The 21,301-nt window shown below is 38.8% G+C and overlaps 1 protein-coding gene across 12 annotated transcripts in view; it reads left to right on the forward strand.

Annotated features, from left to right (window-relative positions):
- CAMK2D (calcium/calmodulin dependent protein kinase II delta) overlaps positions 1 to 13,809 on the forward strand; it is a 286,575-nt gene extending 272,766 nt beyond the window's left edge. For 10 of the 12 annotated variants that reach the window (XM_074341851.1, XM_074341853.1, XM_074341854.1 and 7 more), the window contains 3 exons: positions 8,512 to 8,740; positions 10,534 to 10,629; positions 11,806 to 13,809. In XM_074341851.1, the coding sequence (XP_074197952.1) occupies positions 8,512 to 8,740; positions 10,534 to 10,600 (296 nt within the window). In that variant the 3' untranslated portion in view covers positions 10,601 to 10,629; positions 11,806 to 13,809. Of the gene's footprint in view, positions 1 to 8,511; positions 8,745 to 10,533; positions 10,630 to 11,805 lie in introns of those variants that run through there. The other 2 variants (XM_074341857.1, XM_074341875.1) reach the window with 2 other exon arrangements.
- The last annotated feature ends 7,492 nt before the right edge of the window (positions 13,810 to 21,301 follow it).

A 21,301-nucleotide genomic window follows, 5' to 3' on the forward strand; every position in this document is an offset into this window, starting at 1 on the left:
TAGGAACATACATATATTAATTTTCATATTCTTTTTAACCATAACAAGATATTAAATATAGTTCCCTGTGCTATACAGAAGAAATTTGTTGTTTATCTGTTTTATATATAGTAGTTAGTATTTGCAACTCTCAAACTCCCAATTTACCCCTTCCCACCCCCTCCCCAGCTGGTAACCATAAGTTTGTTTTTTACATCTGTGAGTCTGTTTCTGTTTCATAAATAAGTTTGTCTTTTTTTTTTTTAATTCCACATGTAAGTGATATCATATGGTATTTTTCTTTCTCTTTCTGGCTTACTTCACTTAGAATGACAGTCTCTAGTTCCATCAGTGTTGCTGCAAATGGCATTATTTCATTCCTTTTTAATGGTTGAGTAGTATTCCATTGTGTAAATGTACCACAACTTCTTTATCCAATCATCTGTCGATGGACATTTAGGTTGTTTCCATGTTTTGGCTATTGTAAATAGTGCTTCTGTGAACACTGGGGTGCATGTATCTTTTTGAATTAAGGTTCCCTCTGGATATATGCCCAGGAGTGGGATTGCTGGATCAGATGGTAAGTCTATTTTTAGTCTTTTAAGGAGTCTCCATATTGTTTTCCATAATGGTTGCACCAAACCATTCCCACCACCAGTGTAGGAGGGTTCCCTTTTCTCCACAGCCTCCCAGCATTTATTGTTTGTGGACTTTTGAATGATGGCCATTCTGACTGGTGTGAGGTGATTCCTCATTGTAGTTTTGATTTAAATTTCTCTGATAATTAGCAATATTGAGCATTTTTTCCTGTGACTACTGGCCATTTGTGTGTCTTCACTGGAGAACTGTTTGTTTAGGTCTTCTGCCCATTTTTGGATTGGATTGGTTTTTTTCTTATTAAGTCATATGAGCTGTTACTGACAAGGGAAATTAAGCCCTTGTCAGTCTCATCTTTCGCAAATACTTTCTTCCTTCTGTAGATTGTCTTTTTGTTTTCTTTATGGTTTCCTTTGCTGTGCAAAAGCTTATAAGTTTAATTTGGCCCCATTTGTTTATTTTTGCTTTTATTTCTATTGCCTGGGTAGACTGCCCGAGGAGAACATTGCTAAGATTTATGTCAGAGAATGTTTTGCCTATGTTTTCTTCCAAGAGGTTTATAGTGTCTTGTCTTTAAGCCATTTTGAGTTTATTTTTGTGTATGGTGTGTTCTAACTTAATTGATTTACGTGCACCTGTCCAGTTTTCCCAACACCATTTGCTGAAGAGACTGTCTTTACTCCATTGTATGTCCTTGCCTTCTTTGTCAAAGATTAATTGACCAAAAGTTTGTGGATTTATTTCTGGGCTCTATTCTGTTCCATTGATCTATATGTTAGTTTTTGTTACCAATACCGTGCTGTTTTGATTACTGTAGCTCTATAGTATTGTCTGAAGTCTTGGAGGGTTATTCCTCCAGCTTCATTCTTTTTCTTCAGTAATGCTTTGGGAATTTTGGGTCTTTTGGGATTCCATATAAATTTTAGGATTATTTGTTCTAATTCTGTGAAAAAATGTCCTGGGTAATTTGATAGGGATTGCATTAAATCTGTAGATTGCCTTGGGCAGCATGGCCATTTTAACAATATTGATTCTTCCAATCCATGGGAACATGGGATAGCTTTCCATTTCATTAAGTCATCTTTAATACAAATTATAGTTCTCCATGTATAAGTCTTTCACTTCCTTGGTCAGATTTATTCCTAAGTTATTTTATATTTTTGGATGCAATTTTAAAAGGGATTGTTTCTTTACTTTCCTTTTCTGATATTTGTTAGTGTATAAGAAATGCCACTGATTTCTTTAAGTTAATCTTGTATCCAGCTACCTTACCAAATTCTTTTATTAGCTCTAGTAGTTTTTGTGTGGAATCTTTAGGGTTTGCTATATATAGTATCATGCTATCTGCATATAGTGACAGTTTTACCTCTTCTCTTCTAATTTGGATCCTTTTTATTTATCATTATTACTATTTTTTGTCTGATTGCTGTTGCTAGGACTTCCAATACGATATTGAATAGAAGTGGTGAGAATTGGGCATCCTTGTCTTGTTCCAGATTTTAGGGGGAAGGCTTTCAGCTTTTCACCATTGAGTACTATGCTGGCTGTAGGTTTGTCATATATAGCTTTTATTATGTTGAGATATGTTCCCTCTATACCCACGTTGGTAAGAGTTTTTAACATAAATGAGTGTTGAATTTTATCAAATGCTTTTTCTGCATCTATTGAGATGATCATGTGGTTTTTGTCTTTTCTCTTGTTGATGTGGTGTATCACATGGATTCATTTGCATATAATGAACCATCCTATGTCCCTAGGATGAATCCAACTTGATCATAGCGTATGATCTTCTTTATGTGTTGTTGGATTTTGTCTGCTAATATTTAGTTGAGGATTTTTGCATCTATGTTCATAACGATAATGGCCTATAGCTTTCTTTTTTGGTAGTGTCTTTGTCTGACTTTGGTATCAGGGTGATGATGGCTTCATAGAATGATAGTTTGGAAGTATTCCCTCCTCTTCAGTCTTTTGGAAGAGTTTGAGAAGGATTGGTATGAGTTATTTTTGTATGTCTGATATAATTCCCCAGTGAAGCCATCTGGTCCTGGACTTTTGTTTGCAGGGAGGTTTTTAATTGCTGCTTCCATTTCACTTTTAGTTATTGGTCTGTTCAAATGATCTATTTCTTCTTGATTCTGTTTTGGTAGACTGTATGTTTCTAGAAACTTGTCCAATTTATTGCCATATAGTTGTTCATAGTATTCTCTTATGATTTTTTTTTTTTGTATTTCTGTGGTGTTGGTTTGTAATCTCTCCACTTTCATTTCTTATTTTGTTTATTTGTGTTCTCTCTCATTTCCTGGTGAGCCTGGCCAGAGGTTTGTCAATTTTGTTTACTCCTTCAAAAATCCAGCTCTTGGTTTGATTGATTTTTTAATTGTTTTTTTAATCTCTTATTTCCTCCTGATCTTTATTATTTCTTTACTTCTGCTGACTTCGGGTTTTGTTTGTTCTTCTTTTTCTAATTATTTTAGGTGGCAGCTTAGGTTGTTTATTTGAGATTGTTCTTTTTTGAGGAAGGCCTGTAACACTATGAACTTCCCTCTTAGGAGTGATTTTGCTGTATCCCATAGATTTTGTATGGTTTTGTTTTCATTGTCATTTGTCTCAAGGTATTTTTTAAATTTCTTCTTTGATTTCATCATTGATCCACTGGTTTTTTAGTAGCATATTGTGTAGTCTCAATAAGTCATTTTTTTCTCATTTGTTTTTCTGTGGTTGATTTCTAGTTTCATGCCATTGTTTTTAGAGAAGATGCTGGGAATAATTTTCTACCCTCTTAAATTTGTTGAGGTTTCTTTTGTGCCTAAGTATGTGGTCTATCCTAGAGAATGTTCCATGAGCACTTGAAAAAAATGTATATTCTGTTTTGGGAGGATGTAATGTCCTAAAAATATCAAGCAAGTCTAACTGTTCTATTGTGTCATTTAGTATATCTCCACTGCCTTATTGATTTTCTATCTACAAGACCTGTCCAATGAGAGGTAGGAGTAGGAGACTAACACCCTATTTGTATTCCCATCAATTTCTTCTTTTATGTCTGTATTTGTTTTACATATTTGGGTGCATGTTTATTAATGAGTGTAATGTCTTCATCTTGTATTGCTCCTTTGATCATTATATAGTGTCCTTTATCTCTCTTTATGGCCTTTGTTTTAAAGTCTATTTTGTCTCATGAGTATTGCTACTTCTGCTTTCTTGTCATTTCCACTTGTATGAAATATCTTTCAATCTAATGTGTGTCCTTTACTCTGAAGTGGGTCTCTTGTAGGCAGCATATTGCAGCATTCTGTTTTATTATCCAATCTGCCACTCAGTCTTTTGACTGGAGCACTTAGTCCATTGACATTTATAGTAATTACTGGTAGATGTGTGTTTATTACCATTTTGAACTTTGTTTCCGGTTGGTTTGGTATTTCTTCTTTGTTCCTTTCTTTTCTTTTTTGTTTTTCTTTTTGTGGTTTGATCATTTTCTTTTGTATTAGCTAGGTTTCTTTTTGGCTTTTGTGACTATTGTGTGCTTTTGATTTGTGGTTTTCCTGTTTTTCAGGTATATTAACCCCTTACTATATGTATCTCTTTGCTTTAGCCTGGTAGTCATGTTGGTTCAAACACATCCTAAAAAGAACGAAGAAAAAGAGAGAGAGGAAAAAAACTGTTTTCTTGCTCCCCTCTCCCACCTTTTATGATTTTGATACTCTTTATTTTTATTTATTTACTTTTTACGTCTTCATGTTTATTCTCTTGCAATTCACTGTAGTTATCACATTTCCAATTATGGTTTTCTCATTTCTATAGCTTCCTGTTTCTTTTCAATTTAGAGTAGACCTTTCAATATTTCTTTTAGTATAGGTTTAGTACTGCTGATTTTTTTTTGTTTTTTAGAGTAGGAGAGATAAAGGATAGTCTTGCTGGATAGAGTAACCTAGGTTGCAGCTTTTTCTCATTCAGGACTTTGAATATATCTTGCCACTCCCATCTGACCAGCAGTTTGTGTAGATAAATCAGCTGAAAACCTTATGGGGGTTCGCTTATAACTAACTCATTTTACTCTTGCTGCCTTTAGAGGCCTTTCTTTAACTTTGGCCATCTTAATTATGTCTTGGTGTAGGTCTGTTTGGGGTCTTCTTATTTGGGACCCTCTGTGTCTTCTGTACTTGGACATGTTTCCTTTAGGTTTGGGAAGTTTTCAGTCACGATTGCTTCAAATACCTTTACAATTCTCCTTTCTTCTCCTTCTGGGACCTGTATTATGCGTAAGTTGGAATGCTTTATATTATCCCATAGGTTCCTTATATCACTTTCATTGGTTTTTGCTGTTCTGATTGGGTGACTTCTGTATCCTGTCTTGTAAGTCTCTTATTCATTTCTCTGCATTGTCTAGTCTGCTTTTGAGACTGTCTTTAGCTCAGCTCTTATCTCAGCAACTGAGTTTTCTGTTTTAAATTGGCTCCTCTTTACAGTTGCAATGTCCTTTTTAAAGTATTCTGTCTCTACTGATAGTCTCTTAGTTCCTTCCGTGCATTGATCACTCCATTTTTGAAGTCATCATCTAGTAGACTATCAAGGTCATTTTCATTGATCATTCTTTTAATTGGGAGTAGTTCCTCTGCTTCATTTTACTTATATTTCTCTGGCTCTATGGATTTAGGAGTATCAGTTATCAACTGTGATCTTGAAAGGCTGTTTTATTTTTTGTTTGTTTTTATTTAAAGTGGGAGGATTCCTGTGTAGACTGTGTGTGTCTAATAGTTTCGTTGCAATGGCTGTTCTTAGTATGGATGGTTGCCATGTCTTCCTTCCATGTATTTTGGCTGTTATTCCTTTGACTGCCAGTGTGATTGGTGGTGTGGGGATCATAGCATGCCCTGATTGTTGAGCCAGGCCTTCTTTTTTGTTCTGTGGTTGTCACAGCCTTGACAGGGGCCTGGTCTGCCCCCTGTTGCTGGAATAGAGGCTTCCAGACCCATTTCTGGGCTGTGGTGTGTAGTAGGCAGGGTTGGAGCACTTCAGCTGGGAAGAAGTGTAGGCAGATGTCCACTAGGAAGTGCCCTCTGGTGGTTTCTGTCACTTGTTATGTGGGCTTACAAGGTACTCTTTGTTGATGCTGCCTTTGTCCCTGCCTTAGCTGCGGGAATATCGGCCACCTGCTCTGGTGACCCCCAGGTTCTTGGCCCCCGGAACCACCACTGCAGATCTGCCAGTGTCAGGCACTCAGACTCGCCGTAGTAAGTGTGCCACCACGCACCTGAATCTGTGGTGCACCACAGGGTCAGGGCAGACCCCAGCCCTGCCTACGTATGCAGGCCTGTTGTAAATACCCGTACTCGCCCCCACCATGAGTCAGAACTCTGTTCACTGCCTGTTTGTCCCAGAGGCATGGGTCCACAAAGGGTCCAGAGAGAGCAGATCTGCCCTCTCTGTCTGGGGGTGTAAACAAATCTTAGTCCTGCTTGTGAAGTTGCAGGGCCACTGGGTATAGATTCAGCTTTCAGCCCTGCCTCCATGAAGCGGTGATGGCTGTAACCAAACCCCACCTCTCTTCTCAGGAGAACACACCAACAATGGAGCCAAGCAGAGAAAGAGACTAGCGTGGCTGCACAGTGCTGTTTTATGGCGGTCCCAGCCAGAGCTCACACCACCCTCCAGTCCCTTGAGGCTGCCTCTGTGCAGTAGGCCCCATCCCTGTGCCTGGGCTCCTCACCAGTCTCCAGCAGCCAGTCCCTGCTTGTCCCTGACGGCTCACATCTACTGCTGGGGATCACAGGGACCCTCTGGGTCAGTTTCCCTTAGTTCGGTCTGCCAAGTGGTTGCCACTTTGTCCTTGGAGCCTCGGAAGCTCTGCTTCTGTGTCTGCTGACCTCCCGGCTGGCGAGAGGGGTGTCCCAGTGTGGGGGTGCCTTTGTTCCTATGCTGCTCCCTCCCTGCACCAGTTTTTTTTTTCTTACCAGATTTTGTGAGAATCCTCCTAAATCTCAAAACTAGAGACACTCTGCCAGAGTTCAGCCGGTGTTCTGTGCAATTCAGTGGGTTTGTAGATGTAATTCTTGGTGTATTTGTGGGAGAGGGCGAGCTGTGAGTCTCTCTACTCGGCCATCTTAGCTCAACCCCATCTTTGGTTCTTTTCTGCAATGAGAATTTTTACCTTAGTCTAGCATCTTACATCATAAAAATGTTTTATGTTTAAAGTTGGGGAAAAAAATGACAGGCTTAAAAGTTTTGGTTTGTTTTGAAACATACCTGATTTTTTTATTTAAAAAGTCATGTTGAGTAAAAGCACTCCATACAAGTCCCAGTAAATGTATAATATAGGCTGCAACATAAGTTAGTTAGCAGAAAGTGTGGAATTATTTCAGGTTTTCATAAAACCTTACATATGAAAAAACAAAAGAAACCCCAGCATGCCAGAATATTTGACATAGAGGAGTGCTATCAGGCATAATTAGTGCTCATTTTCAAGGTAAAATGTAAATGAATAGGAGTAGTCCAGTAAATATTTCAGTTCAGATTACAAGAATTTTAATGGTCTCAGGGGAAACAGCCACATTTCGGAGAAAGTGACAAAAGACACTCCTGCAGAAATGCTTCAGGTCATCAAAAAAAGTGTACACCAGAAATTTTTAATCCTTTTCCTGAACACCTAAAGAGACTGGGTATTGTGTTGTGTTTGCATGATGCAGGGAGTGAATTCACCATTTGCAGTGTTTTGGAAGAATTAGAAATTGCAGTAATGCTTAGGATAATCAAGCTCACTTCCAGTGATTATAAGCTTTGCCAAGAGTCTGCCTTGGCATGGATTTTTACATCAAGATATGTTTAACAAATTGCTTTTTCTTATATACACTACACGTCTGCAAACAAAGATAATTATGTAAGAAACTGCCCTTAATAGAGCTTCAGTAAACGTTCTTACATTCCCTGTGTTCCATCCAGCACTGTGATTGACAGCATCTCATAATGTTTTCTTCAACTGACTCTCAAGTGACACCCATCTCTAGTAAAAGAATAAAGAATTAACTCATTAATATTTTAACTTATTTCAATATGACACTATATGTCATTACTTTCCATAAATACTTCTTCATAATGGGATATTCTTTTTCATCTGACTGTAGCACTAGTAATTTATTCAGATCTTTTCATAGAGTGTGTTTGGATAACAGGCAAATCAGTTCAACCTGTTTTAGTGATCTGAGAGATCATTAATTGTCTGCACTAAATCTTTCTCTCTCTTAAGTCAGTCACTGAATAACTGAAACAAACAGCTGTTGTCAAAACAACACAGGCTGGAGCTTACTGAGGGCTGTTCAGTCAGTGCAAAGAGCTAAAGGATCAGAATCGGGGTTATATTGGCCAGCATGAAATTCTGGATTTTTACTGGATGACCACAACTTGACTAACACAGAATGGACTCTACCAAATAGAGGAGCCACTGGATGAGATGGGGAAACAAATTCATGCTCTGGCCAGCCTATTTTGGAGAGAGCAGTCTCCATACTTGCATACTTGATATATTTCCCTTGTCCCATATCTTCACCAACTAACAAACAAACAAGACCACAGGATATCCTGTCCCACCGATCCTTCACTGGGAAGACAGGAACTGCTCTGTGCACCTGGGCCAGGCTTTCTTCATCTCTATTCATATTAGGCTTCTCTTTCTAACCACTTCTCATTATAAGTGAGAACGCCTCTCCAGCTCCCCAACTCCAAAAGTTTTCAGAGTGGCATATGAATTGTCTACAAAAGGAATCAAAGAAAATGACTACTTTTGCTCTTTTTCTTTATACTTTGCATAGTACCAGGCACTCACTTTGTGTGGACAACTGAATTAATGAATGGCATTCCATTTATTGGTCCCAACTGAAGTTGTTACTGGTTTTGGTTTATTTTACATAGAAACTAAATTCTGTTTTCCATGTTGTTCTCTTTCAGCTTTGTCCAAAAGCAATAAACCAATCCACACCATTATCCTGAACCCCCATGTACATCTGGTAGGCGATGATGCTGCCTGTATAGCATACATTAGGCTCACCCAGTACATGGATGGCAGCGGAATGCCAAAAACAATGCAGTCAGAAGAGACACGTGTGTGGCACCGCCGGGATGGAAAGTGGCAGAATGTTCATTTTCATCGCTCGGGATCACCAACCGTACCCATCAAGTAAATATTTCCAGGCTGTCAGCTTCTTTAACATACCCATGGTCAGCGTTTTTACTTATTCCGTAATAGCATAATAGCATGGCCTATGTTACTTAATGCTAGCAGTTAGTTATACTGGTGGGAATTAGTCTCATGAGAAACAATCTATACTTCTCTGGGAAGATAAGTAAGACCAGCTGTTTGTGGGTTGAAGCTTCCCCTAGAGCAGTACTCAACAGTTTTAGATAGGAACTAGAGGACACCCTATCATGGTTAAGTCAGGGAGAATTCATGTAATAAGGTAAACTCTTTATGACTTCATTGTCACAACTGGCAGAGGAAGGGGATGTGGAAGGGAAAAATAGGAGTTTCTAAACTAGCCAATATAGTTGACCCTGCTTACGCATGGGTTCCTCACACACAGATTCAACCAGCCTCAGAGTGAAAATATTTGGGGAGGAGAAATTCCAGTAGGTTCCAAAAAGCAAAACTTAAATTTGCCATGCAGGCAACTATTTCCATAGCATTTACATTGTATTGGTATTAATAAGTAATCCAGAGATGATTTAAAGTATACAGGAGGATGGGTGTAGATTATATGAAATACTACACCATTTTATATGAGACTTGAGCACCTGCAGATTTTGGCATCCACGGGGAACCTGAAACCAATCCCCACCCAGATACTGTATTATATCAGTAGTTTCATTTCACAGATTTTTCTACTGGTGCTCAATTACAGATATTAGGATAAATTTATGAAGTTCAGCATTTGAAACGCACCTTTCTCACTACAGCACACTAACTCAGATGTGGTGTTTGCTCTCCTAATCAGTAACTAGACATTTATTTCACATCACCTAGCTGTTTAAGCTGCGCCAGATAAAATGCAAAGTAAAAGATGTTGCCCTCAAGGAACTTATATTCAAGTTTAGAAAACAATTTATCACCAAGAGCAAAGGAAAAACTATAATAAAGTTCATAATCAGCTCCAGAGTAGAAGGAAATGAATGACCAATATAACAAACTTACAACAGTTTGGAAGGATACTGTGTAGAAGATAGAATTTTGGACAAGGTCTTAAGTGAGGATGGAACTTGGAGAAATTGAAGGATAGAAAGAACAAATGGAAGACATTCCAAGTTCAAGAAGCACCATGAGAAAAAGCACGATGTCAGTCATTAGCTTAGTATGCTAGAGGATTATGGGTAGGGAAGGCTGACTCCAGCTGGAGTAAAGGGGAACCACAGGAATAACGTTCATCAGAAAAGTAGACGGGATGTTCACACTTGGTAGGAGTTCAGCCCACTGCTGCTCTCACTCCAGATTCTCTCACTGGATCACCTGTTAATATCTGGGGGGCATGGGATGGGGAGTCAAGGTCACACAAACAGCCATTCAACTCCAGAGAATCCACCAAAATTTCTTAGTTTCACGATGTCCCACCACAGTGGTTTTCAATGGCCGCCTCTATAGCCTTGATAATTACTATCACTGTTGGATTTGTTTAAAAGTGGGTCACAAGGAAAAAAACAAGATAGGTTGAAATTCACTCCAAAACAAATAACTATGTAATTAAGAGAAAGATGAAAGGTAGGTAACGAGAATAGAAACACCATTTTTGTGCATTTCTGTGTTTTTTTTTACCCCAAAGAGGTACAGCACAAATTGCCAGTTACTATAGAAGGGATTGCATTCATACTGTATTAGAAGGTTAGGTTTCTCTACAACTCCCTGAAGTGTTTATGGGATAGAGCCTATTTAAGACAACTTCATTTTATGCCAGGGGGCTTAAATGGGGCTTCTCTTAATAGGCCATCCTGTATTCCAAATGGGAAAGACAACTTCTCAGGAAGCACCTCTTTGTGGCAAAACATCTAAGGCCTGAAAACCATTCACATATGGGTCTTGTAAGTAACATCCTGCTCCGTGATACCTGGTGATTGGAGCTAATGACTGAAAAGCTGCATGGCTGTTTTTCTTCCCTTTGAGGATATTTTCTCTTGCATTATATTCAATGAAAATCATAAAAGGTCTTGGAGAATTCGTAGCATTTTTGCATGAGCTCAAGTCTAACGTTTCGCACCATTTGGTAGAATAACCCTTATTTTCAAGGTAACAAGTGCTGAGAAGACCCTATCTTCAGCATATGTATTGTGGCATTTTGGAATATCCTGGAGTTCTCACATCAGAAGTCAATTTTATCTGAGTCCATTCAGACAACTCTCAATTATCCAGACCAAATTTATGTCAGGCTCTGGGATCCTTTAATGTCTCACCGTTCTTTCAAGAAGTTGCAGTTCCTGTGTCGCACTGGGCTGAGGTTAATATATAAATTGATTTGCCCTGCTTAGTATATTGTTATTTGACCAGGAGGAGGAAGTCAAGTTGAAATTTAAAACTCACAAAGTGGGTAATTCCAGAGGATAATTGAAAGTTGACTAAATAAATTCATGCCTGTGTTTGTTGTGTTTTTTAAGATTTGTTTCCTAACTTGGATTAGGATTCAGAGATGTGTGGTAATGTTGTGAATCTTTCCTCCACTCAAAGCACTGAACCTTGTCAGAGCTTTGAAGAACTAGTGCTCCCAGCTGTTGGTTTAAAGAAGTAAGACCTCCAATTAAATAATAATCGTGTTTTCTCTACTGTTTAAGGCTGTAAAATTGACTTCTAGGTTTGATTTCTCGTGAAGTCTAAGAATAATGACAAAAGCTAAAGGATGTCCTTAAACTTTTAGTCTTTTTCAACTAAATAATACTATTCATTTATTAATCTATCTGGTAAATAGGAATGCTCAAACTGTGTATTTGGATCTAATCATGTGATTGAAGCCTGAGTGTATTTTTAGCTTAGCTCTGTGTGGACAAACTGATGGATATTAAAATTGGAACTCAGTATTAATTGTTTAACACTGTGCATTTGAGCTTTCAGTGACTGCAAGCCAAGATGTCTTATACACAGTGTTTTCAATCCAGTACTTAGCTGGTTGTAAAATCGTAGCCTAGCCTCAATGCTTGGCAAAGCACTTCGCTGATATTCTGTAAAAGTGTTTAATTTCTTTCTCCCTCTCCCGTTTCTCCTTGCAGCTAAGTATCAACAGTGCCACTTCCACATTCTGTTCTCAAGGCACCCGGATGGTAACCCTGGGCCGTCCTCTCCTCCTCTTCATGCATGTTTCTGAGTGCATGAAGTTGTGAAGGTCCTACGTGTACTGCATACGTGAGGCATCACCTTATCATATATTCCTTCCTATACATTGTTTACATGTCAACTATGGGGATGTTCCATGCAAACTTCAATTGCTGTTGGCAAACAATAGGGGGAGGTCAAAGAAAATTCCATGATATTCCGAGTACAACCTAATCATCCACCTAGTCATAAACCTATTTCTCTGTTTATGCCAAGATTTAACAGACTTCATAATTACTGTTCTCTGAATGACAAGTTTGTAAGAGAAATGTAAATTTTTAAAACCTCTTTGCTGTTAATCTGTTTTAGCTTGTTTGTTTAACAAAAAAAGGCAAAAAAAAAAAAAAATTACCTTAAGTTTCCTGGTGTGATTCTGGTTGAAATGGAGGGTTTCTGACTGAAAGCTTAGTTGCTATTTAACAGTTAAAGTGGGTCGGTTTGTGGGCAAGAATCACTTACGAATGTGAAAGCGAGAATCAGTGGGTTTGCTCCCACCTAGAGTCACGTCATTTGGGTCAAACTGGAAAAGCTCACGTCACGGACGACTTTGATCGCTTTACGGTATTCTCGCCCTGTTTGTTTGGGTGACATTTGCTGAACTGAACTTTTTGTTCCTTTCTCAAACCTGTGCTCTTTTTTCTTCATTTGCTTCCTTTTATATTTTTTCCATTCTTTACTTTTTCCTTTTTGTCAAGTAGTGTGTGAGAAAAGTGAAATTTGCATAAGGTAAAATAAAAACTGAGGCCTCCTGGAGGTAGCTATTCTAACATTTTTGATCATCTTCAGGGCCCCTGAAAAATGTCAAGAAGATTTTTAAAGGTTTTTAATTTTGTGCTAGTTTGGACGTAGGGATCCTGTGTTGGAGGTAAACGTTTGAGAAGAGAAAGCGAGTAGGGGCCCGCTGTGCCTGCATGTGCTCACCGTCTGGGGCGGCTGGCAGGAGACACCAGCTGGGTCATGGATCAGGATTTTGTGCAGATGCACTTACTTCTCTGCCTCTTGGGGCGGGCCCTCCTGCATCATCACTGGCTGGTGTTCTGAAGTTTGGGAGGCCTGCGAAGGTCTTCAGTTCTCCTAAGCATTTTGACCTCGGTCTTTGTGACTCGTGCTTTCATAGCGTCTCTCATGTCAGTGATGCTGTTGCCCTCCAGGGAGTTCGGGTTTTCCAGTTTTAAAAAAAAGAAAAGGGAAACATCCCTGTTTTCTTTGTGCTTCTCATTTCTCTGTTTATTCAATTCCTGTGGGGCTTTATCTCCTCCCTGAAATGCTTTAGAGTGCATGGTATCTTCATCAACGTTGTTTTAACAATAGTAACTCAGAATCCTCAGAAGCCTATTTTTAAAGCTGAAGCAAAAAAGAAAACAACCCTCCCTCTTCGCTCTCATTTCACCTTTCTGTGTTGATTACTAATCACCTTAGATATTGTTGCTAGTGAATGTATGGTAGGTGGATTGAAACTTTTCTGATAATTATTACACGATTTAAAACAATATATATTTAAAGTAAATATATACGGTAAATGTATTGAGCCATGTTAACCTGCCAATGAGATCTGTGAAAAAGTAATGGCCTCATTTTTCCCTTTTTAATTTCTCTTATCTTTTTTGTGAAGCAGCTATACGTGGCATTCATGTATTAAAAAAAAAAAAATAGGTATAGAGTGTTTTTTTTTTTTTTTACACTTTTAGCATGTGGTGTTGAAGTATTACCGTAGATCAAGTTTGTCTTCCACACTAAGATGTGAGGAAATTGTGATTTGTTCTCTCCACCACAATTGAATTACACATTTATTATCTGCTATCATTTTGAAACACTGCAGTTTACCATGGGACACTGTATATATTTCTTGCCATAATGGTAAATGACTATTTAAGAGTTAATAAATTTGTGATTTCTGCTGACGACGCATCCATCTTTATTTCTTTAGAAGTACTTACTGTCTTTACGCACATGTGACACTGGCTGGTGCCAGGGGCAACATGTCTTACTATGGTCTCATTAGTACATCATTTGCCTTTGTAAACATGAAGTTATTGAACTGAGCTGTCTTCTAAGACTGTACTTGGTGATAAGTTAAATTTACAGTAAGCACAAAATAAAGGTCTCTCCTCAGATTTTTCTGAGAACAAAGTAGTTAAAACAAGAGTCCTGAAAGTTTCTAATGTACCCTTCCCTCTGTCCTTCTCATGGTTCCATTTTTCATCCAAATCTGACCATATAATACATCTGTGTTGTCACCTCCAAAGTACAGGCAAGCGCCTCCTCGACTTGAACTTGAGTGAACCAAAATGCTCAACTTCTCTCAATTTATTAAAAGTTTGATTCTAACCTAGAATAGTCTTCCCCTATTTCTTCAACCTAATTCTTACTCATTCCTTGAAATTCAATTTAGAACAGCATCCCCTCCAGCAAACCTTCCTAGACATGCTCCAGGCTGTCAACACTCATGTAGTGGTTTGTGGTAGCCTCTCCTGCCAACCACGCTATTTTGGAAATATATCTCTATTTGTGTCTCCTCTACTGGAGTAACGCTTCTGTAGGCAAGAACTGTGTATTAGTACCCATAAACCCATATGAGGGCCAGGAAGGAAGAAGCTGTTAATAATTGTTGAACTGTGGCCAAACCATAAAGGGAAATTCCAGGTGTAATCAGAGAGTCTGGAGTTGATGTTTGGCTCTGTCACTGTTGTCTTTGACACTCTGAGCAAGCTTCTCTCTGAACCTTAGTTTTTGTATTTGTAAAATGAGACGAAACATACCAATGAATACAATATGGTGAGGATTCGAGATAATGGGTACAGAGTGCCTAGAAGCTACTTGGTACATAATCCTAAGTGGTAGCAGCTATAACTGTTCCAAGCACTGATATTAATACTTCCATTGTTCTGGTTATTCCTTACTCAAGGGAGTAGAAGACCCTTGTTTTGCTAGGAGCTGCCCTTTTAATATAAGTTGACTGAGGATATACTCATTTTCAAAAGTCGCAACAGCAAAATGATAAATACTGAGTGAGGTAGTCATGTAGCCCAAACTAGGAGAAACGAAATGGAGTAAATCAGCATATTCCAGGACAGTTCTCAAGGAATCTTAATCTTAAGTAACTGAAATTTTGAATCTCTGTATAAACAAAAACTACATATGATGTAATGGTAAACATAGAAAGCACAACCTTTGAGTGATTTCATTAAATAAAATTCTACTGACTTCTATGAAAGTTTCACGGTTTCCATGGTTTCCTTTGTCAGATGAAAGTACAAATATATCAAAAAGTGATAATGAATATCTACACACTAGACCCTGTGTCCATGATCTGAACACTAAGCAGTCATAAACCACCTGGGCCTGAGACAGCAGCACAGGGTATTTACACCATTTCTACTTTTCTATCAAACAAAACAATTCTCAGAAGTAAGCCAACAGTTTACTGTCTCAATCTTGAAACATTTTTCTCTCATCTTTCAGATAACACACTTGCCTAATTTCCTTCCTACCATCCTAGATGCTCCTTCCCAATCTCTACCTGGTCCCTTTTCATCAACCTGGCTTTTAAATTTTGGAACTCTTTTTTTCTATTTTCACTCACACTCACTCCCAATTATCTTGTGCCCAATCTCAATGGCTTGAAATTATGTCAATGACTCAAAATTATGTCAATGACTCAAATATCTATCTAGAGCCTTGAACGGTCTCCTAAACTCCAAACTTGTGGCTCCAACGGCCTATTTGAAATCTACGTTGTAGATCTACTAGGCATCTCAAAATACAATGTCCAAAGCTGAGCTTTTGATGGTCTATGCCAAAACCCCCTCCCTCTACAGTTCTTTTCATATCTTAAGAATTGGTAAATACTGGATAACAGCATGTAAATCAATGAAGTTAGAACACTCCCTCACTCCATTCACAAAAGTAAACTCAAAATGGATTAAATATCCAAAAGAAACCATAAATCTCCTAGAAGAAAACTTAGGTGAAACATTCTCCAACATAAATCTAAGCAATGCTCTCCTCGGACAGTCTACCCAGGCAATAGAAATGAGAGTAAAAATAAACAAATGGGACCGAATTAAACTTATAAGCTTTTGCACAGCAGAGGAAACCATAAGCAAAACAAAAAGACAACCTACGGAATGGGAGAAAATTTGCAAATGATGATACTGATGAGGGCTTAAATTCCAGAATATATAAACAGCTCATATAACTTAGTAACAACAAAACCAACCCAATCCAAAAATGGGCAGAAGACCTAAACAAGCAATTCTCCAATGAAGACATACAAATGGCCAATAGGCACAGGAAAAAATGCTCAATATCACTAATTATCAGAGAAATGCAATTCAAAACTATAATGAGGAATCACCTCACACCAGTCAGAATGGCCATCATTCAAAAGTCTGCCAACAATAAATGCTGGAGAGGATGTGGATAAAAGGGAACCCTCCTACACTGCTGGTGGGAATGTAGTTTGGTGCAACCATTATGGAACACAGTATGGAGATTCCTCAAAAGACTAAAAATAGACTTATCATGTGATCCAGCAATCCCACTCTTGGGCATATATCCAGAGGGAACTCTAATTCGAAAAGATACCTGCACCCCAATGTTCATAGCAGCACTATATACAATAGCCAAGGCATGGAAACAGCCTAACTGTCCATCGACAGATGACTGGGTAAAGAAGTTGTGGTATATTTATACAATGGGATACTACTCAGCCACAAAAAAAGAATAAAATAATGCCATTTGCAGCAACATGGATGGACCTAGAGATCATCATTCTAAGTGAAGTAAGCCAGAAAGAGAAAGAAAAATACCATATGATATCACTCATATGTGGAATCAAAAAAAAGGGGGGGCAGACACTATGAACTCATCTACAAAACAGAAACACACTCACAGACATAGTAAACAATTTTATGGTTACTGGGGAAAGGGGGGTGGGAAGGGATAAATTTGAGAGTTTGAGATTTTAAAATGTTAGTCACTATATATATAAATAGATTTTTTTAAAGTTTCTTCTGTATAGCATAGGGAACTATGTTCAATATCTTGTAATAACCTTTAATGAAAAAATATGGAAACCAATATATGTATGTATATGCATGTCTGGGACATCATGCTGTAGACCAGAAATAGACACATTGTAACTATACTTCAATTAAAAAAAATTTTTTTTTAAGAATTGGCAATTCAGTTCTTCCTTTGATCAGGCTAGAAATCTTGGTGTCTTTAATTCCTCTTCCTATTTGAAAACCCGTCATCTTTACCTCCAAATTATAACCAGAATCTGACCACTTCTCACAATGGTCTCTGCTACCTCCCTTGGGCCAAATCACCATCATGTTCTCTATAGTATTGGGGTGTCCCACTAACTGGTCTCTCAGCCTCTGCTCTTACCTCACTTCTATTTACTCCTGATGCAGCAGCTAGAATGAGTTTGTTAAAAGTCAAAGCATGTCACTTCTCCGCACAAAACCCTCCACTAGTTTCCCTTATCACTCACAGTAAGAACAAAGTCCTGAGAGTGGCCTTTGAGTATGGACCTGCTATGGCTCCCCATTTCCTCTCTCACCACTTGTCTGTGAACATGCTAGGAGTGCTCCCACCCCAAGGCCTTTGCACTTGATTTTTACTTTGCCTGAAACACTCCCTCAGAGATCCAAGTAGCCATCTCCTTCACTTACCTATTTATTCTCAAAATTAAGTCACTTTCTCACTAAAGTTTCACTGACCATCTTATCCAAGACTTCAAACTTAACTCCCTCAGACACCTTATCCTCCTTCCCTGATTTTTTTTTTCTCATTACAATTACTATTCAGCATATTGTTTCTTCATTTTATCTATCTTTATAAGGGTGGAGATTTTTGTCTCCCTTATTCATGATACATTTATAGCTCCTAGAACAGTGTTTGGAACATAGTAGGTGCTTAATAAATATTTGGAGTTGAACAAATAAATTAATGAATTATTCTCTTTTGCAGTTAGAAAACTGTTCAGTTTGGAACGTTTTTAGGTGGCAGAGAACAGAAAACTGAATTCCAAATATCTTAACAAGGAAAATACATTATTTCACAGAACAAGAGATGGATGAATTCCTTCTTGGGTTGATAAACCACCTGTGTAAACAATGTGATAAATTCAGTGATTCAATAACATAGAAAAGGACCCAAGTCCTTTCCATTTTTCAGCTTGCCCTCTCAAGGGTATAAACTTTGTAATACAGGTTAAAAGACCTCAGGCTCCCAAAATGCATGACATGGTTCCTAGTGTTGTATTCAACGGAAGAGCTCCTGCTCTTCTCCCCCACCTGCACCCCTCACCCCCTAGCAAAGAACATTTCTCAGAAGCCCAAGTGGCCCAGAAGTGGGTCACACATCCTATCCTGTTCAGCTTAGACTGATAAGGACCCACCCTGGAGCTAGGGGTAGATGGTATTCCCTTAGACCAGGGCCCTTCAGGGAAAGAAGGATTTCTGCACAGAGACTGCATCTTATTAAGTTTCTTCAAAAAGAGCTCAGGAACCAACATTATATGGTCTAATAAGTACATTGGGAAAGTCAGAAAAATCTTTTTTCTTTATTGTCCCCTTTAAAGCTGCTGTTCTATGCATGGTAAATGAATGGTAAAAAAAATAATAACAACAATTATAAAATAAAATGTAAGAAAATGAATCATCATCTCCTCCCAACTCTACATCTCACCCTTGTATTGTTCCTGATGTGCCCGGCTGGTTCAGTGCTGGAGAATTCTCCCACCACAGAACTCCTTGGGACTGGGAAAATTTAGTCATTTCACTCCATCTGAAGTTCTGCCAGGAATTCCAGTCCCATAAAGGGCCCATTAAACCAGAATTGCACCCTGCCCCCTCCAGATACCCTCTGCCCTGCCCTAACTTCAAAGAACAAGTTGAGGGGGGGAACACAAAGTAAAGACCCTGTAGTGCCTGAAACCACACTGAGTAATCAGTTTTCTTCAGTTCTGCTTTTCTTCCTTATGACTTTGAATAAATAAAGTAGGAAAGCTGGGCGTGGTGCCAGGGGAGTGTAACATCTAAGTAAACACCAGTGATCTTACTCACCATCCACCCACTTGACAAAGTGAACAAAAGAAACAGCAGTTCATCTCCAGAACCTGTTCCCGCAGGGCCTGAAGCAACAATTTGCTGCCGTGTGGGAAGAAGTGCTTGGCTAACTGACTGGTGATTAAGCGGTATTATGTGCACAATGCTCCTTTTCGTCAGTATCACTGTTGCAAATACAGGCGATTCAAGGCACATCTTCCACTGAAGATGAGGTGGGTTAGTCACTGCCCTCCTTCTTACAAAAGCCTTAATTCTCAGACTTTACCTTCCTCACATTTCCTCTTTTAATATTTCCATAAGCACCTCTTCACTCCCAAACAAAAGAACTAGATTCCCGATCACTCCAGCTGTGAGGGAGGGAGTCCTTCGGGGTCACAGGGTAAGAGGATGTATTTGAAAAGTGACAATCGATTTCACGCTCTTGCCTTCCCCTCGTTCAGTTTGTAAAAAAATTAGCTCACCCACCTTGAGACCACATTGCTAAAAGACGAAACACTGAATATGCACACACATAAGCAAACCTATACGTGAACAGGTAGGCAAAACAAAGCACTCTGGGATGGCGAACAGGCACTGGTAATTAGAGGTGATGAATGCGAAAGACAAAATAAAAATAAAAAAGGCAGAAAACAAGACAGAAGGAAACACTAACCAAGGGCCTTCTCTGTCACAGGCTCAGTGATAAAAACTGTCCCAGAAGAAGAGAGCCCCTTGCCAGGAGACCACTGCCCTGGGCTTCTATCTTGTTCTTAACCTGCTCTCCTGCTCTCTGACTCATGCTAAGGCCACAAAACCCCTTAAAACTTACCCAAGTAAACACACCCTACTTTGGGGAGATGTAACAGACGGAGGTCTTTCACCACCCAATCTATTATTCGTTCCCTAAGAGCTGACACCAGGGTTTGAGACGTTGGATCTGAAGAGGCATCCTTGCCTTCCTTGTACAGTTGACCCTTGAACAACGCAGGTTTGAACTGTGCGGGTCCACTTACACGTGGATTTTTTTTTCAACAGTAAATACCACACTACAGGAACCCCGTGGGTTGAATCTGCAGATGCAGAGCTGTGGATACAGAGAAACCATGTATATGGGGAAAGCCAACTATAAATTACACAAGGATTTTCGACTGCACAGAGGGTCAGCATCCTGCACCCCACACTGTTCAAGGGCCAAATGTATTCTCTATGTGATTCCTATGCTGAGGCTATGATGCCACTTAACAGGAAAGAAGGAAAGAGGGAATGAGAAGAAGAGGGAATTAAGAAGCTCCAGAACTCAGCAGCATGAAATCTCAAGCTTCACTTTTGGGTTAATCTTATCTTTGTGCTCCACGTTCACTCTTTTTTTTTTTTTTTTTTGAAGACATACCTGTTAAAAGCATGAATACACACACCCTCTCAAGTACAAATAATAATTTTTCCAAGACACAGAAAGAAAACACTTTGCTAGCTGCCTCATGATCACCAATAGCCTTTCTCCTCAACAGATTTGGTTTCTTTCCTACTTCTCCTTCAGCTTACTAGAAGCAGCACAGAGCCCTATCACCCTTACTGATTATTTCACAAGAGAGGCTTGAAATGCTGAGGAACTTTCATTCTTATCATTCTTCATCTGCAGGAAGGAAAAAAGGATGTTCAGTTCTCCCAATTACATACACAAAACAAAAACAAGATTATACTATATGTTCTCTGATGTAACTTGCTTTATTTTTTACTTACTAGCATATAATAAACAAATTTCATTTCAATATGCTCCTATAACATTCCTTTTAGTGACCTCATACTATTTACCTAAATGATATACCATTTATTTAATCAGTTCCCTATTGTTGAACACGTGTGTTTCTTTTACTCGGATGCCATCAACGATGAGTAATGAACATCCTTACAGCTGACTTTTTGCACAGACCTTTGATTATTTCCTTAGGGAAATTACCAGAGAAGAAAATACTGAATCATCCATTCAATTTTAGCTTCACAAAAACAGTTATGATTTACTGGGCAGAAATTATCAGAGCGAATAAATTATATATCCAAGCTCACTCAGTGGCAAAATTTTATCTCAAATCCAGGTTTCCTCATTTCATGTCTACCATACTTCTCTGCTGTCCAATCATGCTCTACTCTGGTCACCACAGTGGAAGGACAAGGTACCGCAGAGGAGGGAAATTCCAGAGCACTGTTGCTATTCATAGCTTTAGTTTTAAAATACTTGTTTTTTCCACTTGATTATATTCATCTCCAGATCTTCCTACACACGGACTTTGCTGTAGGTTCCTGTTTGGGTTTTTTGTTGTTTTTTCACTTAATTTTG

This window comes from Camelus bactrianus, chromosome 2, assembly GCF_048773025.1.
Source record: "Camelus bactrianus isolate YW-2024 breed Bactrian camel chromosome 2, ASM4877302v1, whole genome shotgun sequence".
Lineage (NCBI taxonomy): Eukaryota > Metazoa > Chordata > Mammalia > Artiodactyla > Camelidae > Camelus > Camelus bactrianus.